Below are 25,615 nucleotides of genomic sequence, written 5' to 3' on the forward strand. Positions count from 1 at the left end.
ATGTTGATTCATGGAAATAACTGACAAAAATTCAAAAATATTGAAAGGAAAAAAATATGCGATTACATAGAAATCCGCGCTCTAGTAATTACTAATATTTACCTAAAAATATTATTATTATAATTATTATCCTTATAAATTATACCAAATTAATTATTTTCTAATTTAACGTCAGTTAATATATCTGCACAGGTTATACCGTTTATTGTTCTTGCCGTTGGAGTCGATAATATATTCTTGATTATTCGAACATATCAATTCATGGACATGAAAGAAGAAGAATTGGTTCCCGACTTTGTCGGTCGAGTCTTGAGCAAAATTGGACCATCTATTTTTATCACTACTGTCGCAGAAATCACGTGTTTTTTCATCGGCAGTCTGTCAGACATGCCTGTCGTGAAAGCTTTTGCGTTGTATGCGGCTATGGCATTAGTATTTAACTTTTTCTTCCAGATCTCCTGTTTCGTAGGTCTATTAGCAATGGACGCTAAACGAGTGAGTACAGTTTTAAATATTACAAGTGTATTCTAATGTCAGGTTTATATACTAATATTTCTATGCTCCTGATTATTCAAATTATTAATTAATTTATATTAATTCGAATTTTTATCATATCGTGTGGGCTATTCATCTATGTTTATCTAATGACCAAGTCGACTTACATATTCATAAATTGCAAGGTAAAATAATTTACTGATAGGTATGTGAAGGAGTGTTTTTATGAGTGTGGATGTGTAAGTGAGAAATAATATTTTCAAATAATTATATATAGTTAAAAAAAAAGAGATAATTTTTGAAAATAATTCCATCTATATAGAAATGAGATAAACATTTAGTAAATATATCAGATTTCTCGAATATTTTTAGAGTTGCATTAAAAAAATAAAATCGATTTTGTTGAAAACATGTGTGCTGTACATTTTACAGTTTTTTTATTTATCGTCAGTTTTTTGCAATTAATAAGAAAACTGAAAGAAATTTCGTAAAATGACCTACTAACTAAACCAACTAGACTATATTTCCTACTAGAAACCTTCCATGACTGTGATGATCAAAGCAATCCTCCTAGTCAAAATCGTGTTTAATTTATATTTTTTACTACTTTATTTATTATTATTACTAATTTATAATATAAAAATAAATAAATAATCTAAATAAAACATAATATAATAAAGATAATAATATATAATAAATAATATAATAAAATATATAAAATAAAAATAATCTAAAAACATGTATTATTATTAGAGCGCCAATTTGTATGCACTTAAAAATATCGAAATATGCCATATGCAGTAAAAATCATGAAAATATGCAAAAAATATGCAAGAATTTTTTATTTATTTAAAATTTATAATTCAACTTATAAAAATTAATTACTTAAATACTTAATACAAAAAAATTCAGGGAATTTTCTGAACTTAATTTATTTTTAAAATTTTATTAAAAATGCGATTAGTTCATAATAAATACTATAAAAGTATAAAATATAATGCCGTTTAATAAACGTTTGATTCATTTTGTGCTATCGACTATCCTTTAAATGTTTTTTTATTGTACGCCATATGCCCTTGCGGCTTGCTGTATAAATAGTGTAGTAAATTGTCATATTTATTGTTTTTGAATTTTGTCTTTTGATAATAATTACCAATCCACAGTAAATACCGATAAAACTGTAAATACCGTACATTCGGTGTATATGTTACGGCTGATTTAGCCATAACACGATGACTAAAGTTACTTTAGTGGGGTAATGTGTACAAAACTATGATTTTAAATGTTAATTGTTTACTTTATTCAACCAGTGTGGCTAGAGTGCACAATATCCGAATAATGTGCACTTTAGCCATGTTTCGGCCTTTAACCGTAACATATATATAGTATATACCGAAAGATCGGTATACCGGTTAGTGTAAGATCCCGATATTTATAAATACCAGTGCCTCATTGGTTCACCGAAAATACCGCCAACTCAACTTTAAATGTATACCTTCATATCATACCTATATATCTATATTTATATTTCATAAACTTTCTTCAGATTACACAGACCATTGTCTACTAATCCGCGTAAAAATTGGTTCAGTAAAAATTTGATTCTGATAATCTCAAATATATTAACATCCCTTTACATATACATATACATGTATATTTACATATATATATATATATATATCTTTTAAGAAAATTATAACTAATTTAACCTATTATATATTTCTTTGGAGATTGGTTTGATATTATTTATTTATGAATATAATGTATTTATTTAGGATACTGACATGCAAGAAATGAAGGAACCAAGTTTTATGTATACTCTTTTCCAAGAATCTTATGTTCCTATGCTAATGAACAAATTCGTTAGACCATTGGTTATATTGGTATTTACTGCTTGGCTATGTGCGAGTATTGCGGTCATTCCGAAGATTGACATAGGCCTAGATGTTGAACTCACCATGACCGATGACTCATATGTTCTTAAGTATTTCAAAGTAGGTGTTATTATTATACGACTATATTGCGTTTTACATAAAATAATAAACGTTTGTCAATATATTATTATTATTAATAGTTTATGAAACGTCACTTTTCAACTGGCCCTCCTGTCTATTTTGTGGTCACTGATGGGTTAAACTTAACTGATAAATTCGATCAAAATCTTCTTTGTGGTGGCGTTAATTGCGATTCCTATTCAGTTACGAACCAAATTTACAGAGCTTCAAAAACACCCAACTTGTACGTTTCAATCTACACTTATTCGTCTCAAACACTAGCTATAAATTATATATTGTATAGTATAATCTATATTTAACTGATTTATAGAACGTACATAAACAGACCCTCAACGTCGTGGATCGATGATTTCTTTGATTGGGCCGCTCTACCTAATTGTTGCAAGTATTATCCTTCGAACAATAGTTTTTGTCCTCACGGTAATGACACTTGTGTGAGTTGCACAATTGATAAAAACAATTTGGATCGACCGAATGTTCAGAGTTTTTCTAAGTTTTTACCGTATTTTCTCGAAGACAGTCCAGACCAACAGTGTTCAAAAGCCGGACACGCTGCATACAGTGATGTACAAACACAATCAATAATTAACATTTTGTATTTTTCAGTAAGTTTTTAATTTTACTCGTTTTTTATAGGCTGTTTCATTCAAAAATAATTCAACAGGACCTAGCTATTTTATGACATATCATACTGTATTAAAAACATCAAAAGATTATTATGAATCAATGCGCTCTGCTAGAGCAATAGCGAATAATATGACTGCAACGATCCGACGACAACATCCAAATAATACAAGTACTACTGTATTTCCGTACAGGTGTGTTTAACAACAGTGTATTATTAAAATATTAAAATAATATCTATTATACGTGTTTTCTAGTGTGTTTTATGTATTTTATGAACAATACTTAACCATATGGCAGGTGTGTGTTCAACATTTAGTATTGTCGTTGGTAATGGTAACGTTCGTTGTGTGGACATTCACTAATTTGAATAAGTATTCAGCTTTAACTCTTCTAATAGTTAATACAATGATAACAGTAGATTTGTTAGCATTTATGTATTTTTGGGAAATATCTCTAAATGCGATATCTTTAGTTAACATAGTGATGGTAAGTAGAACAAAGTAAAATCGTAGTAAAACTAATATAATATAATATATTTATAGTCAATAGGAATAATGGTTGAATTTTGTGGCCATATCATTTTCCACAATTCAAAATCTATTATATCGTGTCCAATCCAACGAGCTACGAATTCTTGTGTTGTCGTTGGGAGTTCGGTAACTATATTGAAATTAATTTTGATAATTTTATTCGCTATCTAATATTTTATTGGATTATTATTATAGTTTTTTCTCACAAAAATAAGAGCCTATCAGCAGTTTTTGTCTATTTAATAATTATAATTTAATTTAATTATTATTCTTTAGGTGTTTTCTGGAATTACATTGACGAAATTCGCAGGCCTAACTGTGCTTGGTTTTGCAAAAACTCCAGTGTTTAAAATATTTTATTACAGAATGTATATGGGTATTGTTATTATTGCTGCTTTACATGGTTTAGTATTCCTTCCGGTTCTTTTGAGTTACAAAGGTTTTTATAACTAATTTAATAAATTATGTTTTTTTTTTTTATCTAATATAAAATTGTGTTTTAGGTACTTATTATGTTGCAGCTGATAAGACTGATAGCACTAAAAAAAAGAGAAGCCGTAAGCTACAATTATTAGAAGTGAATGTACTGTGATATATTGAACAATATCAAGTTTTTTCTTATATACCTATCTATTAAGACTTAATTTTTACCAAAGTATTTTGGTTTTAATTTTTAAATTTTAAATTTTCCTTTTACATCAATAATAATGTATATAATTAATTTCTTCTAAGAAAATGAATTATCGACATGACTGTTATACTATAGGTGATTTTTTTTATGTAAAAAGGTAGATCGACGTTCATTGTTATAAGTCTTGGTACATCTAAAATGTATATTTGCACTATAAATTGTTTTATTTAATCTGTAAGTAGCATTATTAATTGTTTCTAGATTTACAAGAAATATTGAGTTCATTAAACTAGAAATGTTCTCGAAAAAAAAATATATTTTTGACGTGTTTGAATTTATTTAACTACTTTAAAAGTTAGCAAGAGTTAATATAACTTCTGTTATAAATTATTCAAAAATAATTAAATTTGTTGTATGGTATAAGGTGATTGGTGAAACTATATTATTCAATGATTATAAATGTAGAACATACTATTTATATATTAGTTTAGTGTATTTATATTAACTACGAGTTGAAATCTATCAACTTTTTATTGTAAATTGGTACCTATGTAACTGTTCCTAGTTTTTTTTTTTTTTTTTATGTGGGATTAAAAATATCTTGATATGTAACTATTTAAATTATTAGATAATAATATTTTTTTATAGTATATTTTTAAAAAATTTATTTTAAATAAAATGCTTTAATAAAACTAATTGTTCCGATTGTTTCATTTTTTGTACATCATATATTTATTTCTACACAGGTACAATCATACAAACATTAAATTAGGTTGGCATTCAAATATTAATTTGTTCAACAATATTTGAAACACGAAATAACATATTACATAGTTACAATTCAAGTTTGAATATATCTATAATAACTTAAACATACCACCAGTATAATTATTGAATAAACATGAAAAGCTGCAATATATAAAAGTAAATAATTAGATAAACCTATTGACAACAATGATTATTTTTAATAACTGAAACATTAGAAACCTACTTATAGCCTGCTGCTTTATGTTAAGTGTAAACGATTAAATAAAAAACAATCGACGTCCCAATTTTGGGTTCACCAATGAAGTGCCCGTTGACGACCGTTAAAGAGGGTCATTAAACCCGATACCAAGATCTTTTATGAGCTAGATTACCTGGATTTTTGTACTATATAATTACGGCAATTGCTAAGAAATTATAATATTTTGCACTATTTAATAATTTTATGAGATGACATTTTTGGGAGCCCTTTGGAAGAAATGCATCCAGGGCGCTTAAAGTACTAGGCCAACACTGATCTTAACGCTTTATTGAAAAGTTGTGTTTTTACCACAATCCGTACCTACTTTGTCAGGTATCTTTTGAAGTTATTTTTGTTTTTCAATGCTTTTATTATGTAATATTATAATATCAATATTCCTTGTTACTTGTAAATCTTTATCTTGCTACAGTCGTTTGAACACGGATTCATACTTGCAGCCAACACGAGCATGCTGATCGTCTCATTGAGCCAGTTGCTGGAAACGGTCAATGTAAAAATGCAACTATTCCCCAACAAACACAAAATAATATACCTAGTGTGTGTATGCCGCACATGAATAAGTATAGTTGTTTTTACTATTTTTCAATAATTCATTATACGAAAAACAATTTTAGCATCATTTTAGTTTTATCAATGCAGTTGGGTTTACCATAATGCATAGCAGAGGCGTATTTAGACTTACTTCTAGAGGGAGGGAAGTTTACTCAAATTTTTTCTTTAATTCAGGCTCAAAATTTACAAGTGAAATTTTGGTAATATTAAAATCGGGTGAATCCTTAGTACTTATGGGTTTTTTTTTTTTATTCTAATGTCGGATCCACTTAAAATCGACTTTTGTGTAGTTATTTTTCAACACCTGTTTTTGTTTTGAAAGTTACACTTGTATTTTATTTGATTTTTCACTGAGGTATGGACCCGACAAAATGCCCAATTCAGTATTCACAGCCACCCTTAATTTGATTTCATTATAAAATGATCCACATTAAAAAAATTTGAAATGTGTATCTCACATAATCGTATAATCGATTCCTTGAATACAGATTCAGCGGGGGTCGATCGCCCCCTTCCCCATAAAATGCGCCCTGATGTATAGACGCAATTTAGAGAGGGGTTTGGGTGTGATTTTCAACCCCATTTTCGAAATTAACACCCCCCCAATGGTATTAATGTTAAATACTCTTTACCCATTATGTATAGAAAAACAGGCTGGAATCCAATTGAGCACGGTTGCAATCAAACAATAGGAACCAATAAAGAACCCAAAAACCACACGATTGAGCACAAAAATGGGTGCGACGTTGCCGCTTTGTTCCGTAGAATATTCAGTGCACCATATTACTGTGGATGCAAGATTTTTTTATAGTTATTATGTAATTCAATATTAGATTTGTAACGATTATTTCATAATTTAAAATTTTTACAGTTCAGGTTTCATCAAAGAAATAACTCTCCAATAGAAAAACGACAAGACACCGGTTTTTTCGCATTTTTTATATTGTTGGTGTATAGAGCTCGGTGCATCTATATTATTATTACAAAATAAAATACATTTGAATAAGATTAATTATATAATAATTATAAATCATTTATTGGATTTTAATCACATGTTATAATTAAATATTTTTTTTTTTCTAAAAATTAGACTCATACAATTTTCATGAAAAAGGTAAACATTTAAATTGTTTTCCCTAAATACTTATTTCCAACTTTCAATAAGTATTCAAGTAGTTTGTCAGCATTTTTATATTCAGAGTATTCACGATAAGCCTTTATAGAGATATTTTTAATGCACGGTAAAGTCAAGGTGTACGTGACAGTTTTCGAAATATCGCGCCATAATTTTACTGCGCGACACTCGTGTGTTATGCTCAGTGCTCGACTTGGCAAAATTAAAGAAGGGGACTCTATTTGCTTAAAAAAATTGCGTTCCCAAAACTTGTTAAGCGTTATAGTTATAGGCATTTAAATTTCTAAAAATTAGAAGGGATACGCCGTCCCCTTGCGTCCCGCCACAAGTCAAGCACTGATTATCTTTAATTCTATCTTTAACTCTATTAATTTTAATGTATTTTAACAAAACGCGCAGTAAAATTACGGCGTGGTAAAATAACGCTAGTGTGTTGCCAACCTAATAGTTAGTTTTCAATCTGACAACGTTGTACACAATATTTTTTTTTATCGTGCTCAATCGGGCAGTCAAAAAGGTCGGCCGATAACGACCATGCTTAATCGGGTATCACCGGAAAAACAGAGTTTTTATTGTATAACAGGGCTTATTCTAAAGCGCAGTTGAGCTTATTTTGCGTATTTGGTAGACGCGCTAGATGCGCACTTAATAATAAACTTTTGCGTGATTGATTTTTAATTGAATGTTGTTTAGTGTTATTTTATACATTACATTATGATTTATGAACAAAGTTAAAAGGACATTTATTAAAAAAATACTTTCAACACGAATATAAATTGTTTTATATCTTTTAAATAGGTTACATTTAAATTACTTCATATAAAGGCTACAAATTTTATAATTTTTAACAATAATTTGACTGTATATTTTGAGATCAAAGTTATATTTTGATAGGCTTATTTAAACAAAATGCGTAATTTAGCCTGCAGTAAATTATAAAAAAGTCAATGAATATCTCCGAACCAACATGAATAATTTGGAAAAAAAAATTAAATACTTCAAATTTAGAAATGAAAACAACTCAAAATAAATTATTTATTGAAGTTAAGAAGTTCCCCCTAAACAAAACTAAATTCATTGAATATGAAGCAAAAAATTAGTATCTTCAGTTTTTTCTCAGAATCAATTAAATCTATTATTGAAGAAAAAAAAGTTTTCCTAAACTTCTTTCTACAACAACAGCCACAAAAATATCAAAAGTTGCTTATGAACATGATTATTTTATGCCATCTTGAATCAATCATCTTTCTTATGGTGGATTGAATATTCCAAGAAAGGATTTCAAGACTAATATTTTTTGAACTGAAAGATTATTTAAAAAATTACTAAACAAATAATATCGAAAGGAAGAAGAGAAGTTAAATCCTTAACAAATAAGATATTTAAAAGAATGGAATTAGCATTGAAATATAAATCGATTATTCAATCTTATATTAAACAGCAATTACTACTAATTAAAATGAAGTTGGTATTTTAACTAACATGCAGCATTGTTAAATAAGAAACGAAAAGCAAAAGTAGAATTAAAAAGATTAAAAAAATTTAAATGTTTAATGACATAAATTTTTAATAGACAATTTAATATTAAATTTGATTATGCTTTTTTTCTTTTTTTGGTGAAAAAAAACAAAACTAAATAAACATCAAATTAACAAAATAACGAGGACTAGGGTAGATAGATTAACAATATACTAATAAATTTAACAATAACAAAAATAATAATAATAAAAGCTCATGATATATTTAAAGGTGAACGTGAGTTTTAGACAACCAATCCATTGCTTCATCATCGGCCTTGTGAAATCCCTCAATTCCTCCCTTGTATCTTGTTTGAGGACATTCATCCACAATGTGTCTGATGGTTTGTATTTGTCCGCAGTCGCAAAGGGGAAAGTTATGCTTTTAAACTACTATTATTATTATTAATAAGTTTTAAAAATTATATAAAAAAATATGAGACTTTAATTTAAAATTAAAATTAATTATTACCTATATGATTCTGTGTATCATATATTTAATAACAATAATCCTTAATTTTCAATCTGACTTCCAATACCCTTTTTATACTAAATTAACTATATAAAAATTTATCGCTGCCTTCAAAGTCCAAAATAATACTAGAAATACTGACCAATACTAGTAGTATAAAGCAGGACTTATTCTAAGGATTTTCACCAATTGCCCGAACACGCTGAAAAGTTTATTTTATGAAATTTATTTGAACTATAATACTTACCCCCTCACCAAATAAATTGTATATTGAAATTTTAGAATTTTGACCATCGCGTAATAAAATATAAAAAAAAAAAAAATTACAAATCTTTTCCGTTATACCACTATTTAAATTTAAATTTCATAGATTAATCGATCATCGAAGCAGCAAGGATTGTAAACTTATATGATTATTACTTATTTGCTACTAGGATGGGTTTATAAATTACACAAACTTCAAATACTCAGCAGAAATTCAATCGTTCTATAACGTTCTATATGTTTTTTGTAAAGTGTCCGTATTTATAAAGTCAACTGCCCTTTTGATTTTTCCTACTACCCAATTTGGGTCGTACTGCTCGTTAGAATAAGACCTGGTATAAAGATAATGTAAATGGTAAATGTAATGGGGCCCAATTGATCCTTAATCTAGGATCGGTCAAAAGTATTGAACAATTAACATTATACATTTTAAAAAATGACTATAGTACATTGTATAGTGATATTTTATTTGCAACCTTAATTTATCTCATATTAGATGTAACAGTTGTATCAGCGGAAAGTTAAAAATCCTCAAGAAATTCAATGAGTTAAGACAGGTTATCAAAAATGCTATTTTGAACATCAAAAAATTAAAACTGAAAAATTATATAAAAGTAAAATAATAGACAATTTTGCCAACTTAAAGGTTAAAAGTTAAGTTTCGTTAACATCTATTAATTATTTTACTTATGAACCAAACAACCTACTCACCTTTGATATAATTTGTATAATTTTTTTAATCTATACTATAAAATGTAAACATATAACGAAAATAATTTATTACAGGACACTATAAGCTGTAGTTGCACCACTGCTTAATGCGATGGTTGGTATTATCACAGATTATATGAACGGATGGGGGTAGTTGTTCCTCCTGATGAGAATTATGGTCGATAAAAAGCATTTTTGATTAGAATTCTAACCTAAAAAAAAAAACTATATAATCTGTCGTATTATACTTGAAACACAATATTTTAAACATCGTATAAATATAAGATCTATCTATTATAAAATAATAAATGAAAAAAAATAATAACAACAATCTAACAATATTGTAATAATGCACTCATGTTATGGATGTTTTATTTTAAAGCTGCCACGGACCATAGGTAGGGAAGTCAAAAAAACATCGATGTTTAAGTTTCGATATTTTGCATCGATGTGTCACGTTTACCAATGTTTTAATTTCGATGTTTGTTTTATCTTCGATGTTCAAGGACATTACACAAAATATTTTTAAAATTTTTCATTGGCAAAAAATAAATTATAGATATACATTTAATTATAATTTAATATCAACTCAGTTAATAAAACAAGTCAGGATGACTGTATCTTGATCTAAATTCATAATAATTTTCATCCCTCTACTTGTTTTGTCTAAAATAACGCATTCCTCCTAAGACTTGTATTTTAAAATTATATATATATCATTTTTATATTTATATATAAGACATTTTTTTTTTTCAGTGAAAATAATTGTTTTTAACATTTAGGCCCGGGCACCTGGCTTATCGTGTTGTTTAGTATAAGCCATTTCGCAACTCGTATTATGCCCGTATTAAGATCTACGGACTAAGATAATATACTTTATGTGAACTATAAAAAAATAAAAAATAAATAGTTACACAAAGTGTGAAGAATGTTATGATGATACCAGGAAATCTGAATTATAAGGCATCCCTTCACTTATCTTGGGCCATTTCGACCACTGATAATAATATAGTCTTATCCCTAGAAAAATAATATAATAGCCTTGTATTTCTGTAATACCTATATTATAGAATTAATATACCAAATTATAGAAATAAACTAAAATATTTCTCAAAAATAAATAAATGAAACCGGTTATGTGGAAAATTGGCATCAAAATTGATTATTTTAAAAACTCGGCCGATCAATTTTGATTTCGATATGAATGACAACATTGTTTTCGATTTAAAATAATATATAAAAATGTTTATTATAACTTATGAATTTATTGTGATTATATTTGACTGTAAAGTTTATTCATTTAATTTAAATTTAATTTTTTTACACAATGTTTTTTTTTTAATCTTTCTAATAAATAAGTAAATAAATTGAGTTGATTGTGTATGTTTAAAGTTTAGATGTTTATAATTAATTTAACTTGTTAGCTATGGCAAAGAATAATAATTTTTTTTCTATAAAATGTATGTTTGCTTTTTTAAAATCAATGATGTTTTTCTAAATACATCGAGTTCTTGACTTCGATGGTTTTTTTAATTTATCGATATTGTCACTATCGATGTTTTGTAATAAATAAATTCATACATCGTACATAGATGTTCACAAAAAATTTGCCATCCCTAACCACAGGTAAGAAGCGCTAATCTAAAGGCCTATCCATTATTTTATTATCTATGGGAACACCACATTTTTTTCCATGACAACCATTTTATAGGTTATGTAAAAGAACCGCGAATTTTGTTTGGAGGGTAAAATCTAGTTGACGGCTTGGCGAACCATTATTATAATAGGCAATGACTAATGATTATTATGCACATTACTAAATTTTTTGAGAGTCGTTCCTTAAATTCAAATTCAGTAAAGTGATTTCACACAATAATTTCATTCGAACTGTTTTCAAGTTTTTCTGGGATAATGTGCTTGAAACTATCCCCGTGTACAAAAATGAATGAGTGACTACTAAATTCTATATTGATTATTGTTTTAAGTTAACGTTTTTCGATTTATAATCATCATAGAACTTGGGTCTCGAATACAATGAATATTTTAACTGGTTACGAAGATCTCGGCGTCAGTCCGTTATTGGAGAATAATCAAATAGCCAAACGCTGTCGTTACTTAAACCCACATAGCACGGTAAAATAATTATGTTATTTAATTTGTATATGACGTTTATATAATATGATAGAATGCTTTACTCTAATATAGATGAATTAATTATAATTAATTTTCACTATTTGTTAACTTTAATATCATTAAAATTGGTATTTTTAATTATTTTTAATTTTAAACTTGTTTTTTGTAAAAGCAAAATAAAATATTCTATCATCTACTAAATACTTAAGAACTCGATAATATAACTGAAGGAAATTTTTCCGATTTTTAAATCTGTACAAACAATTTCCAAGAAAAAAGTATGCAAAGCCAAAGTAAGGCATAATTTAATACAAATAAAAAGAGTAAATTAAATATTTTCTACTAGAAATTTCTTCTTGTAATCGGAATTTTGTTTCAAACTGGTTTATTTAAATTTTACCAAATTGTGTTTATAAAGTTGATGTAATAACTTTGTTATTGTTTTGCACTGAGTAGGATTTAGTTGTTGAAAAACTTCTTAACTTCAATTAGTATTCTTAAGGCTTTTAAAAATAATATACATGTTTCATTATATTTATGTTGATTATATTATTTATTGTTTTTAATATGAGAATTTAATTATGAATTGAAAAATTTTAACATATATTTTTGTGTTGAAACTACCAATAATGAGTATAAACCACTAATAACAAATTGTACTAAAAACTTTTGTATTATTAATAATTATTGTCTACATTTTTAGGGTCTAAAAATATAAAAAAAAATTGTTTTCAGTTTTTATGTATAATTAACTATGAACTATACTTATTATTAAGTATGAATCTATAAAGTAAAATATGTTTCAAAATTATTAAATTAATTTTATATTGGTTTAGATATGGCCTATGGGTTATGGTTTAATTACTTCTTCGTACAAATACAAACATAAAAAACCTATAGTAAATAATAGTAAGTCTAAATTAAATTTCAACAATTATTAATTATTTACTTTCAATTAATATTAAAAATTGATTTACAGACAATTTTGATACATTACCAGAAGAAGTAATATTACATATATTTAAAATGTTAGACAAGCGCACTTTAACAAAATGTGCTTATGTATGCAGTCAATGGCATCGTATTGCATATGATGAGTCTTTATGGCAATGTTTAAATATACCATGTCGTCGCATGAGTACAATAGCTTTAGATAATCTTCTTAAGCGTAACATTAAATTCTTATCTTTGTCACATGCAAATGTAAGTTTCTTATTAATTATTTTGGAATTAATTTTGATTATAATAACTTCTTTTATTTTAGATTTATGTTGACACTGTGTATACATTTGAAACGCCATTGCCTAAATTACAGTATTTGGACATGAGTGCTGTATTTATAAAAGTTGATAGTAAGTTGTATTATATTGATAAGTATTCATTATATTAATTTATTTTGTTTTTAGTTTTAAATTCATTGTTAAAGCAATGTTGTAATTTAGTAAAACTAAGTTTGGAAAATTGTCAAGTAAATCATGCATGTTGTGAAAACATTGGGCGTAATACTAAATTAAAAGTACTGAATGTTGCTTCTACAAGTGGATTAGATAATGTTGGGCTTAAGCACATTTTATCTTTGAAAAAGTAAATTATTTGTGCATTAAATCTGTTCTAGAATGTCCTATACTTAATTTGTTTTATGTTTTTCAGTTTGGAAGAATTAAACATATCATGGGCTCATTTGAACAATACTGATTTACACTTTCTTCTTGCCAATATGGTTCCTAGCATGAAACGACTTAACATTAGTGGCTTTTTGAAACAATTAGCTGACTATGGTAGGTTATGCAATTAATAAAAATGTTAGGGTTTTAATCTTGTGCATTTTGAAATATTTTGATTTAATGAGAATATTTCAGATTTGATTTCATTGGTTTCTTGCTGTCCGCACTTAATTGAATTAGATATTAGTGATAGTTTATCTATTACTGCTACTAGTTTGGACTATATCTTAAACAATCAGTCAAATCTTAAAGTATTATCTATGAGTCGCTGTTACAATGTTGGATCTACATTTTTACAGTAAGTAATTCACAAGGAATAAGTGTAACAATGAATTTAAAATATACATCATAATATGATTATATGTTTCAGATCAAACGCATTAAGAATGAAAATAATCAATAATTCTACTCATCATTTAAAAGAATTGAATGTGTTTGGAATAATTAATCAATTATCGTTCAATTTTTTTTGTGATAACTTATTAGATTTTGAAGTAAACAAAAGTATATTTTCTTCTATTGCCCGTCCAAAACTAGCAGACAATGAAAATACTATTTGGGAAATTCCTATTTGCATAGACTGTTGACATTTCACTAAATTTTTCCAATGTTCCATTGCCAATATATTGTGATACTAATTATCAGATGTCATTAATTAGTTATATATATATTTTAATTCCAATTAATTTTTGGAAAACTATTATTTTTATTATTTCTTATATTATTGATAAATTGGATTAAAAGTTATATCTAATGATTTATTACTTGGTTATATAATTCGCTTAGTAGAATTACTTTAGACTGAATTGGAATTTCTTTTGCTTTATTTATTTTTTAGTTGAAAAAGAAACATGAATTTATTTAAGTTATTTGTGTAAAAGTATTATAATGAAATTAAAATTTAATGTTCTATTGAAAAGATTGCTATATGTATTTTAAAATTTATGTTTTAATAATTATAAAACTTAATTATATTATACTTCTACATTATTTATGCTAATTTATTGCATATAAAGTTTTAGTATTATTTGGAACCAAGACACTTTTATCACCTTAAATATTGATTAGTTACCCTTTAAAATTAAATAATATGTACTACAATTTTAGAATGATGTACAATACAAGTTTTATACATTTTAAAAGATTGTTATTATACAAATTGATATTTTATATTATTATGTATCATTAAACTTATAAAATAATCTAAAAATTTGAAATTCTGAAATAGTAAAAATACTATATAATTTACTTCTACTTGAATGCATAATAAATTTGTTAACATAATTAGTGATGGTTATATTTAATATATATTTATAAATAAAAATACATGTATTTTTTTCCATTTTGCACATCTACAGAATATTACCTTTATTATATTTGTATATTTTCAATATTATAACTTGTTTTTTTTTTTTTTTTTAATTCAATGTTATTAATAATCGATATTGATTGTATTAGATTTAATCTGGAGCTCAGCATACAGAAAACAATTATTGTTAAAATTAGAGGTATTCTAGGATAATCAATAATCCCCAAAATTTAGATAAAACTAATTTTAACCAAAAACAACTTACATGAGATAAAACAAAATTTGCTTTTGTAGATAGATGTTATAATCTTAGAGATTCACAATTTATATTAGCACCTAGAATTTGAACCAAATATTTTTTTTTAATTTTTATGAAAAATGAAATATTTGAAATATTTATCTATTAGATATTTACTTGATTTAATATAAAACACAAATATGATCTGATGAATAATATTTTATTTAATTATTATTATTTTAACACAAATAATATTTTTAGTCTAATTATTTTGTAGTTAATTAAGAATTAAATAAGATTTGGAAAGATTTTAAAAATTAATAAAAATGCAATAATTTATAAATCTGACCAGAAAGAATATTCAAATTTTAGACAGCACTTTTATAATTATTAGTTGACCAACTAACATTTAATATCAAATGATCATATCCATATCCATGTAGACCTTTGATGGCTCGCTCAGCATCTATTATGGATTTGAAATTAACGAACGCATAACCTTTGCAAGCACCAGTCACCTTATTGGAAGCCAAGAATAATCGAGCAATTTGTCCAAACTTGTTAACCAATTCACTCAAATCGGCTTCAGATGTACTCTCAGAAAGATTTTCAATACGAATAGCGGGTACTTCATCATAACCACGTGAATAAAGATCTCGCCTACCAACTGTATTTGTGGCTCCTTCTCGTGCTGAAGGTGGAATGTATGGTCTAAACAATAATACATAATATTTGAGTCATAATGCATTGTTGTAATAAATGAATAGAAATTTTACCTATTAGTACTTGTATTCTTCTCTGGTTCAGGAATTTTCTCTTGTACCAATTTCTTGTCTTCGATCACTAACCCAGTACCCTTAAGATGACACGAGAAAGACCAATGTTCACCACCACATGTACGACACTTGATATTCATATTTATATTCTTCAATTTGTCTAAAGGATTTTCTTCTGTTTTGTCACCATCCTTACTAGTCATAAATTGCATCTGTATTTCTTCAGCAGGTATAGTAGTAGCAATATTGGGTCCAGGCTTGTCATTACGAGAATCTCCAAATTTAGCCCATGTTTTCCGTTCTGCTATTGTCTTGGACACTAAACGTTTTTCAATTTTATAGGTACGTACGACTTTTTCTTTTTTATTATCCTTGTTCCACCTATATTCCGTGATAATCCTATTGTTTCCGATGTGTTCAGTCTTTGAAGCTGGCAATGTGGTTTTCTCTTCATGGTCTTCAACTTCATCAGCCCAACTAGCTTTTATTAAATCTTTGGTCTGCATGTTGACTGAAAATAAACAAACATAGAAAACTTTTAGAATCATAGGGAATTTGCGCCTTAAAAAGTTAAGCGCACTTACCGTTTAAGTGCCCACGCTATATAATAACTTGACGACAACGAATCTCGTCCGGAAAGTATTATCCGATTTAAGACAATAACCAAGAATCGATGGTCTATAAGGGAAAAGCAAAAAGGAGCGCGGAAAGAGGAGAGACAACGATTAGATATCACGAAGTTATCATCACCTCATCGGACGGAGCATAGAGTAATATTATCAATATTACGGACCACTGTCGCATAAGCCATAGATAATGTACCTCGTGGACGCTGGTCCCCGATCCGTGTGTGACAGTTGGCTACACTGCGTTATGACAGAATTATCGGGATAAAAATTAATTTGTAAACAAATCGTACATATAATATTGCAATATATTATTATTCTGGGGAGTAAATCTCCTCAGTTATTTTACCTCACCAGTTCTAAGTATGTTAATTATTAATGATTTTCCGCACCTACGTAGTCGATAGATTAACGTATTTTTAGGTTCCCAGGACGTGATTCTATTTCGTCGTCGCAACGTGTGTCTATAATGCACTTACCGAACCGCGGTTTCAAGTTCAGTTGATTAGCAGTGAAGCTGTTTATTTAGACGACCAGCTCCCCGGTATCTAACATGGACATTCCACAACCCCCAGAAGGTAAAACAAAACATAGCAACCTCGTAGTGTTGGGGGGAAAAAAAAAAAAGACAAAAGATTACCTTGAATGTGGATTTTAGATCATGAACTACGCACGATCATCGACAAATTGGCCGTATTCGTAGCACGTAATGGACCCGAATTCGAGCAGATGACCAAAACCAAACAGAAAGACAATGCCAAGTTTGAATTTTTGTTTGGTGGCCGTCACTTTGATTATTATTTGTATAAGGTTACAACAGAGCAAGCAAGTTAGTGTAAACATAGACATAATATCTTAACTAGGTAGATGTTATTTACACACAAGCAGTTTGTGCAATATTTTGGTTTTTTGTCAAATAACTATGCTTGTTATACTTAAAACACTTTAAAGGTACTACTGTAAAGACAATATTTTATAACAATTTTGTTTAATTGTTCTGTAAAATTATTGACTTACTTTATTTGTGTTGTAACAATGAATTGTCATCATATATTCTATGTATATTCTTTATGTTTTATAATCTTTGTTTCTACATTTCAAATAAGGTCAAAATATATCATTAAAATGATTCACTATTTCATTGTATTGTTCTATAATTAAATTATATATTTCTTATAACTAAAAATTATTTAGTTTAAGTAATTGTTTACTATGACATTTTTTTTAGTATTGAAGCAAAATAGCGTAAGAGAAATGGCTCAAGCTGCAGTTGCTAATAATTCAGTTAGTAATCAGCAGTTGAATGTCGCTGCTGCTGCAGCACATTGGTTAAATTTAAATCCAACAAATGATTGTCAGTCTACTGCAGTAACACTGGGATCCTTGAATGCTCAGCAAGCAAATTTGCAACAACAAATTGCACAAGCAGAGCAAAACTTCAACTCTCAATTAATGGTATAAAATAAAAATTTGATATATTTTGAATTCTATCTTGAACATAAATAAATGTGTTTTGTTAGATGTTAGCTCAGCAGCAACAAGTAGCTACTGAAGATAAAATACTGTCTGAGCAAAGAGAATGGATTAATTCTGAAGCTGCTGCTAATGAATTATCATTAGTTGAGTTGTCGGCCGTACTTGAACCTATTATTAAAGGGTGCACTAAAGACGCAATAGCTAATGGTAAATCATGGATTATGAAACAAACAGCAAGTCAACGAAAAGTTGATGTTATCACCCAATATTTGCTTATGGAGTAAAGTGAAAAATTATTATGACTTAATTTATTAATTTATTATTTAATGATATATTTTTGAATAATTTTTGTTCACATAGAGTAATGGATTTGAATGCTGAATTTTCTAAACAGTTACATTTAATTTACTTGGTTAATGATACAGTTCATCATTGGTAAAAAGATCTATTATTAAGTAATTAATATATTAATAAATAAAGTATGTTTACTATTTACTTTTGACTTTTAGTATTCGTAAGTCAGAAAATGTTCTAAAAGTATCACTTGAATCAATCATAGTACCAATGTTTTGTTCAGCAATGGTAAGAGCAAATGAAGATCAAAAATCTAAGCTTAGCAAGGTATATTTAATATAACTGATAATTTTTCTTGTGATATTAATATTTATGATATTAATAGTTACTCTCATTGTGGGAAACAAAAAATCATTACTTTCCGGAACCAATAATGGAACGGTTAAAAAACCCTGATCGTTCAATTGCAGAATATAAGAGCAACTTATTAGAAAAGTATAGAGAATCTGTGAATCAACTCAACATGATGATGAATAATACATTACAAACTTACCGTAGTCAACATCAAGCATTTATAGCTCAATGTAATAATCAAATACAGGTAATACATTAATCATTAAATAAAAAACTGGTTAAAATACTGGTCATTTAAAGTACATACAAGGACATTGATGTAGGTATAATAAGAATTCATTGTTTACACTTAACCATCGAACCATTTTAAAAATGCGATTTAGCTTTTGTTAAATGTATTTTAACTTTCGTTGGATGTGTAAAAATTAAACAAAAATATTTTTACCACTTAACTCTTTAAAATTTATTTTTTTTGTTTTATTTATTTTTTAACTCCTATATAATAATAATTTTTGTAGGTATATATTTATATTTACATGTTTATATATTTTATATAATATATTTATTTATATTAAATATTTGTATAATTATATTCAATCTTTCTTTCATAAATCATTTTTTATTGGGAATTCGATTATTTTAGAGTATAGAAAACCAAAAACGTTCGCTAGAACAACAAAAACAAAGAGTAACTCCTCTTTCGATTCCTCCAGTTCAAGGTAAGCGCACATCTGATTAAAAAAGGACATTTTACACAATATATGAAAAATAAAAATTCAAATATTATCTATCATAAAAGATTATGTAAAAACACAAGGTTTCATAATTCCATTTATATATTAGAATTATATAATGCTATATTCTAATTTCTGAAATCTTGCTCTTATTAACTGTAATTATTAAAGTTAAATACTTAATATACTGTATAGTGTAATTATTCTATACAGATTATTTTTAAAAAAATTTTTTTTTTACTCTATTACATCAAACCTAAATTATGTTTCAAAAATGTATTTAATGTTATTTAAATTTTAAAGTTTTGCCTTTTCGGTTACTTCTTATTTTTAGTAAATATCAAAATTTGAGTTAAAAATATTGGAATATGTATGTTATTAAATATTACAATTATTTTTCTTTACTGAGATTTAATACTTAAAATATTTGTAATTAAAGTTCTTAAACTATTAAATATATATATAAGCAACATTTATTTATCAAATATTAACGATATAAATAAAACTGATACCTACTAAAATTCATAACATAATTTTAATTCATTTTTTTTAATATTGGTAAATTTTTATATTTATTAAATCATACAAATTTATAATTAAAAATTAGGATTATTTTTTTTCCGGTTAATTTAACTAGTCAATAGTAATATATACTTGAATTATACATTTTAGTTATAATTTCTATAGCATGTCAATGTGTTACATAGACTTATCATTTATATGTTTTATTTTTTTATTTTATTTTAAATTATATTAGGTTTTTTTTATAAATTTTTTGAATAATTCTCAAAGAAGATAATTCATTTATTTATGTACATTCATATATGTATGTAGATAAATATATATTTATTGTTGTAATGGAAACCTTGTGTACATATTCTTAATTTTTAATATTCCCCATTAGAACCATTTCTCTTTTGTTTTTTTATTTAGATGACACAAATCGTCAGCATTTCAATGAGGGTCGTTTACCTTCTCCTCCTATGTATCAGAATAACATGTCTGGTTATATGCAATCAGATCAACAGAATTATCCACATCAAACAGACAATGGATATCAGCAAGATGATCATTATGGACAGTCAATGCAAAATTGTATGCAACAACCTCCTTCTATTTATGATAGACCTCCACCTCCATTTAATCAGCCTCCTCCTAATATACATCTACAACCTCCACGTAAGTAAAAATTATGTTTTTCCTTATTTTCATATATTAACAAAAACAATTTCTGAAGCTTCAATGGAATTGCCTGATTTGAGTCGACCGCCACCGAACTTTATACAAAATAATTTTTCTATACCACCAGCACAGCTAGATGTTATATCTGATGATTTGCTACCTTCACTGCCATATTATGAACTTCCAGCTGGTCTTATGGTGCCATTAGTTAAAGTTTGTTCAATATTTTATAAATTATGAAATTTTTCATTCAAAACTTTATACTAAATTAATTTTGTTATTTTTCTATGTATCATTCAGTTAGAGGATAGTAATTATAAGCCTTTAGATCCAGACACAATAAGATTACCACCTCCAGCTCCACCAACAGAACGTTTATTAGAAGCAGTTAAAGCATTTTATATGCCTCCTGGTCATTTTGCTCCTCGTGATAGGTAAGTATTTAAATTTTTATTTTTTATTGTTATTATTCTCAATACATTTTTAAATTAGTGACGGCTGGGAAAAGCTTGGTTTATATGAATATTATAAAGCTAAAAATTCTGCCAAAAAACAAAAGGAAGATGATATTGCTAATAATATCAGAGAAAAATCAAAGTCTCCATCTCCAATTGTGTTACCTTCAGTGAAAGATAAATCTCCAGTACGAAAAAAGCGTTATAGAAGGTAAGATCATTTAAATTAAAAAAATAAAAAATGCTTTATGTATTGTATTTAATTATAAAGTCGAAGCCGCAGTCCAAAACCTCGAAGTCCGATCAGACGAACTACAACCAAAAAAAATAGTCCACCACCAACACCAAATCGTGTTCGCCGAAGACGTTCTCCATCTAGATCACCTACACCTTCTCCGCCATCTTCTCAACGAAGCCCTACACCACCTTCTTTTGGAGGGTAATTAATGTGTGAAATATTTTATTTTGACTCTTACTAATACAATATTTTTCATTTAGAACGGGTTTTGGAAAAACTGCTCAAGAGCGTTTGGATGAATCAAACAAAGGTCATCAACTACTGAAAAAAATGGGTTGGGGTGGTGCTGGTTTGGGTTCAAAGGAGCAAGGTATCGACACACCTATTAGTGGTGGTGACGTAAGTAAAAAAATAATAGCAAAATGTTTTGTAGTGAATATTCAATTTTTTATTTTTATTGTTCTCGATAAATCGGTTTTTTATATTGTATAATATTATATTGATCTATGGCTTTGTGTTGGTCATCATTATTAATTAGGTCCGAGATAGGACTGATCAATATAAAGGTGTGGGAATCAGTTTGAACGATCCATATGAGAACTTCAGAAAGAGCAAGGGCAAGGCGTTCATACATAGGATGCGCACAAGGGCTGAAGAACGAATGGAAGGCAATGTGTAGGTTTGTATTGTGTTTATCAATTTGACACAACAATTTATGTAATGTTTACATGATATATAATAATTCAATATTAAATTATATACCAAAATATTATAAAATTGCAAGTAATTTGATTAATATAACACTTAATTTTTTATTCTATTTACAAATTATTTACAAAATTCAAGTTGCATTAGTTATAGTGCTTTAATATTCCTATATGCATGACATTTATTAATTATGTTCAGTTAAGTAACAACAATTTAAATTGAAGTATTAATAATGTAGCAAATAAATAATTATATATAAATAATTGTTTAAAAAATATTTCTATAAATGGATATGTGATTCGTAGTCTAATGAAATACTATAATTTTTTTTTTTTTATCAAATCTTATGGTATTTATATGAGCCATTAATATTAAAAATGTATTTATTTTATATTATTTGAAGTATACAAAATAGTAAAATTATTTTGTGTTTTTTACTCTTAAAATATAACTAAGTTTCTATTGATTTCTTTAATAATTGTAATAATATCCATTTAAATAAAATATATAGCATAAAAATTCTTTATTTTTGTTCTATACATGTATATTTTTATGACCAGTTATGATTTAAAAAATTACCAACAAGTATAAAAAATACTTTTTGAGTAATAAAATAAAAATTAGTTAATAAAATAGATTATAAAAAATGTAATTAAATAAAGTGTTCATCACTTTCGATAAAGTTTAGTCTATTTATTCTTACAAATATTATGAGTCTGTGATAGAAATAACCTTAAAATTTATTCTAATTTATTTTGTATCTATTTATTATAGTAATGGGTCGAACCGAACTTTAAATTATTTTTTCCAACTCGAACTGAACCGAATCTTCATATTTTCTACCGAACGAACTTATTATGATTTTAAGTCGAACTCGAACTCGAACTCAATACATTTAATTATGTACATTGTTAATGTATAAATAACGTATAATTAATTTATAGTTAATATATATATATATATATATATATATATATATGTACAAATTAAATCAACCATAATTATTAATTACTAACCTACTAAAACTTAAGTTTTCGTATTACCTATTCTACATTTTAATTTCTAAGTCTAAATAATTGTATTATTTACAATACATTTAAATTTTAGATAATTTTTTATTATTATTATTTTTCAAAGCCAGTATTGTGCTCTCTCATGTTATCTTGTAGCTTATAAAATATTCATTGCGTGTTGAGTGTAATATGACAATACAATTAGTACATTTTAATAATATACAAAAAAATAGTAATAATAACTATAATTTACAAATATAGAATGATTAGTAGAATTTATAATGTAAGACATAAGTTGTTAACATATTTTTATTAACTGCACAGTCGCGGTATCGGAATATTACCATGGATTTAATCAAAATAGATTTTAACCTCTACAATAAATATGATAAAAACAAAAATAGCTAATTTATGAATGTAGATACACTATTGGCGGTAAACAACTTATTAATGTTTAGGTCGGTAGAGGGTGGAGTGTGACATGCCACGGGAAAAATAACATTATTATTATAATAATGGCATTTTGAAGGATTGTACAAATATTTGGTTTTTGAACTATCGTGGCCAGTAAGTCTAGTTCGACAAATATTTTCAAGTTCGATTTTCGAACAGTAAAAAATGCTTGATAGTTCGGTTCGATTTTTTTTTATGCCGAGTTCGAATTTCGAACTGAACATCAAGGGTTCGGTTCAGTTCGAGATTTGAACAGTTCGACCCATCACTAATTTATTATAAATATTTTTATGTACATTGAGATTTTTAAAATAATCTCATGCTAGTCTATTGTTTCAGGTGAACAATGTCAATGTTAAATTATTTGTTATATGGTTAATACTATTTGGTGATACACCTTTAGTCATAGAGGTGTAACTTAACAAGTTATAGGCAAATTTATATATTTTTAGTAATAATTATTTTAGCATACGGATGGAAAAAACTGTAAAGAACAACATTCAGAAATTAACTACTTTGTGAATATTTTTAGTTGCTACATAAAATTTTGTTATGAAATTTTTATGCTATAAAATTAAGTTATTTAGACTATTATTTTCATTGCAATAAATTCATCAAAGTTTGCAGTGTATATGTTGCAACAAATCTTCTATTAAAATTAATTTTTCGTTTAACATTTAGACAATGACACTATTTTATGTAAGAAAATGTTAATGAACTCATCAATTTTTGATGAACATTTATTTTGAATAATTTGTAAATCTTTAGATAGTGTAATATATCTTTTGTTTGTTATTTAAGTTAAGTTACCCACCTTCACAATTTTTTTTTACAAACATGTAATTAAATAAAATATATAAAATGAATAAATTATCGATATTTACTTTTTATATTAATATGTGTTTATTTATTTTTATTTAAATTTAAATTGTAAGAACTAGAATTTAATGATAAATAACAGCTGAAAATTATACATTGAACATTTTATCTATGAGAATTATACAGTTAATTTATTCTTTTCGCACAACATATTCACTTAGTTTCTCAAAATAATGAATGTATCAATCTTGGCTCACAGCGCACAGCAGGAGGAATAAGAGTTCTAGTTGGCCAAAAATAAAAAATTTCGATATCGAATAATGGTTATTTAACTACAGATATCTGTTTATTGCCTAACGATAATGAATATAATAATTAAAGATAATAATAACAGTTATGCAATTATGGTAGATTATCATTGTTAAATTTATTTCTAGAGCTGAGTTGTAAGAAACGCCACGTTTTCGATAGTTCTATTGTATATTTTTTTTTAAACTGTTGAAATTAAATTCTTAAAACCTGAACTTTAAAAATATTTAAATAGATACTTCTCTGATGAATTCCCAAGGTATGATTTAATTTAAAACTTATTTTTGTGTACTCTAAAAAAAAACGTTTATGTCTAATTTATTCATAAAATATGGGTTTTATACATTTATTGTAGAAGCAATATTTTTTAGAGATTATACACACATTTTATTTTAAGCACATACATGTATTCTTGAAAATATTTTATTGAGAAATTGCCCCAATTTGTCCGAAATTTAAATACTTATATTTTTCTAGATAAAAGTAACATTTCCTAAAAGGTAAAAATCGATGTTTATTTGAAGTTTAAAAAACGACGGATTCACGTTACAATCAAGTTCTTGTGAATCACAAAACGTTTTATTGCGTACTTGAAACACAGACTGGGTAAAAAATGTGGTTTTGAAGAATTTGATAATTGTGTTAGGGGAAAAGTTGATGGATTTTGTTCTACGTTAAATAAAAAATTGAAAGAATCAAATCACTTAACAAGATTTTTTATTGAAAAATAAAAACTGAACTGGTTAGAATTAGAATTAAAGTTCATATACTGAAAGAAAACCCAGTAATAAATCAGCC

General features: G+C 26.7%; 4 protein-coding genes across 4 annotated transcripts in view; 3 read left to right on the top strand and 1 right to left on the bottom strand.

Annotated features, from left to right (window-relative positions):
• Positions 1–4,878, top strand: part of LOC112680307 (NPC intracellular cholesterol transporter 1) — a 37,199-nt gene extending 32,321 nt beyond the window's left edge. Inside the window, exons 13-21 of the mRNA XM_025550359.1 lie at positions 193–495; positions 2,271–2,489; positions 2,570–2,733; positions 2,821–3,076; positions 3,147–3,328; positions 3,392–3,623; positions 3,680–3,793; positions 3,944–4,106; positions 4,171–4,878. Coding sequence (XP_025406144.1) covers positions 193–495; positions 2,271–2,489; positions 2,570–2,733; positions 2,821–3,076; positions 3,147–3,328; positions 3,392–3,623; positions 3,680–3,793; positions 3,944–4,106; positions 4,171–4,259 — 1,722 coding nt within the window. The 3' untranslated portion in view covers positions 4,260–4,878. The remainder of the gene's footprint in view (positions 1–192; positions 496–2,270; positions 2,490–2,569; positions 2,734–2,820; positions 3,077–3,146; positions 3,329–3,391; positions 3,624–3,679; positions 3,794–3,943; positions 4,107–4,170) is intronic.
• Positions 4,879–11,706: 6,828 nt separating this feature from the next.
• LOC112680334 (S-phase kinase-associated protein 2) lies at positions 11,707–14,615 on the top strand. The gene is made up of 8 exons (XM_025550390.1): positions 11,707–12,109; positions 12,946–13,018; positions 13,089–13,312; positions 13,374–13,461; positions 13,516–13,693; positions 13,760–13,887; positions 13,969–14,131; positions 14,204–14,615. The coding sequence occupies exons 1-8, from the start codon at positions 12,011–12,013 to the stop codon at positions 14,418–14,420; spliced, it is 1,170 nt and encodes a 389-aa protein (XP_025406175.1). The 5' UTR covers positions 11,707–12,010; the 3' UTR covers positions 14,421–14,615.
• Positions 14,616–15,738: 1,123 nt separating this feature from the next.
• Positions 15,739–16,904, bottom strand: LOC112680314 (eukaryotic translation initiation factor 3 subunit G-like). Its single transcript, XM_025550365.1, has 3 exons — positions 16,741–16,904; positions 16,157–16,667; positions 15,739–16,091 (listed from the first exon to the last, which is right to left on the bottom strand). Exons 2-3 carry the CDS (start codon positions 16,660–16,662, stop codon positions 15,749–15,751), a joined length of 849 nt encoding a protein of 282 aa, XP_025406150.1. The 5' UTR covers positions 16,663–16,667; positions 16,741–16,904; the 3' UTR covers positions 15,739–15,748.
• Positions 16,905–17,080: 176 nt separating this feature from the next.
• Positions 17,081–24,404, top strand: LOC112680312 (calcium homeostasis endoplasmic reticulum protein). The gene is made up of 16 exons (XM_025550364.1): positions 17,081–17,360; positions 17,441–17,611; positions 18,011–18,237; positions 18,303–18,538; positions 18,619–18,693; positions 18,768–18,879; positions 18,938–19,153; positions 19,550–19,625; positions 20,574–20,819; positions 20,878–21,035; positions 21,123–21,256; positions 21,315–21,488; positions 21,549–21,716; positions 21,776–21,914; positions 22,054–22,194; positions 24,029–24,404. The coding sequence occupies exons 1-15, from the start codon at positions 17,336–17,338 to the stop codon at positions 22,192–22,194; spliced, it is 2,298 nt and encodes a 765-aa protein (XP_025406149.1). The 5' UTR covers positions 17,081–17,335; the 3' UTR covers positions 24,029–24,404.
• The last annotated feature ends 1,211 nt before the right edge of the window (positions 24,405–25,615 follow it).

This window comes from Sipha flava, unplaced genomic scaffold (assembly GCF_003268045.1).
Source record: "Sipha flava isolate LNK unplaced genomic scaffold, YSA_version1 176_pilon_pilon, whole genome shotgun sequence".
NCBI lineage: Eukaryota > Metazoa > Arthropoda > Insecta > Hemiptera > Aphididae > Sipha > Sipha flava.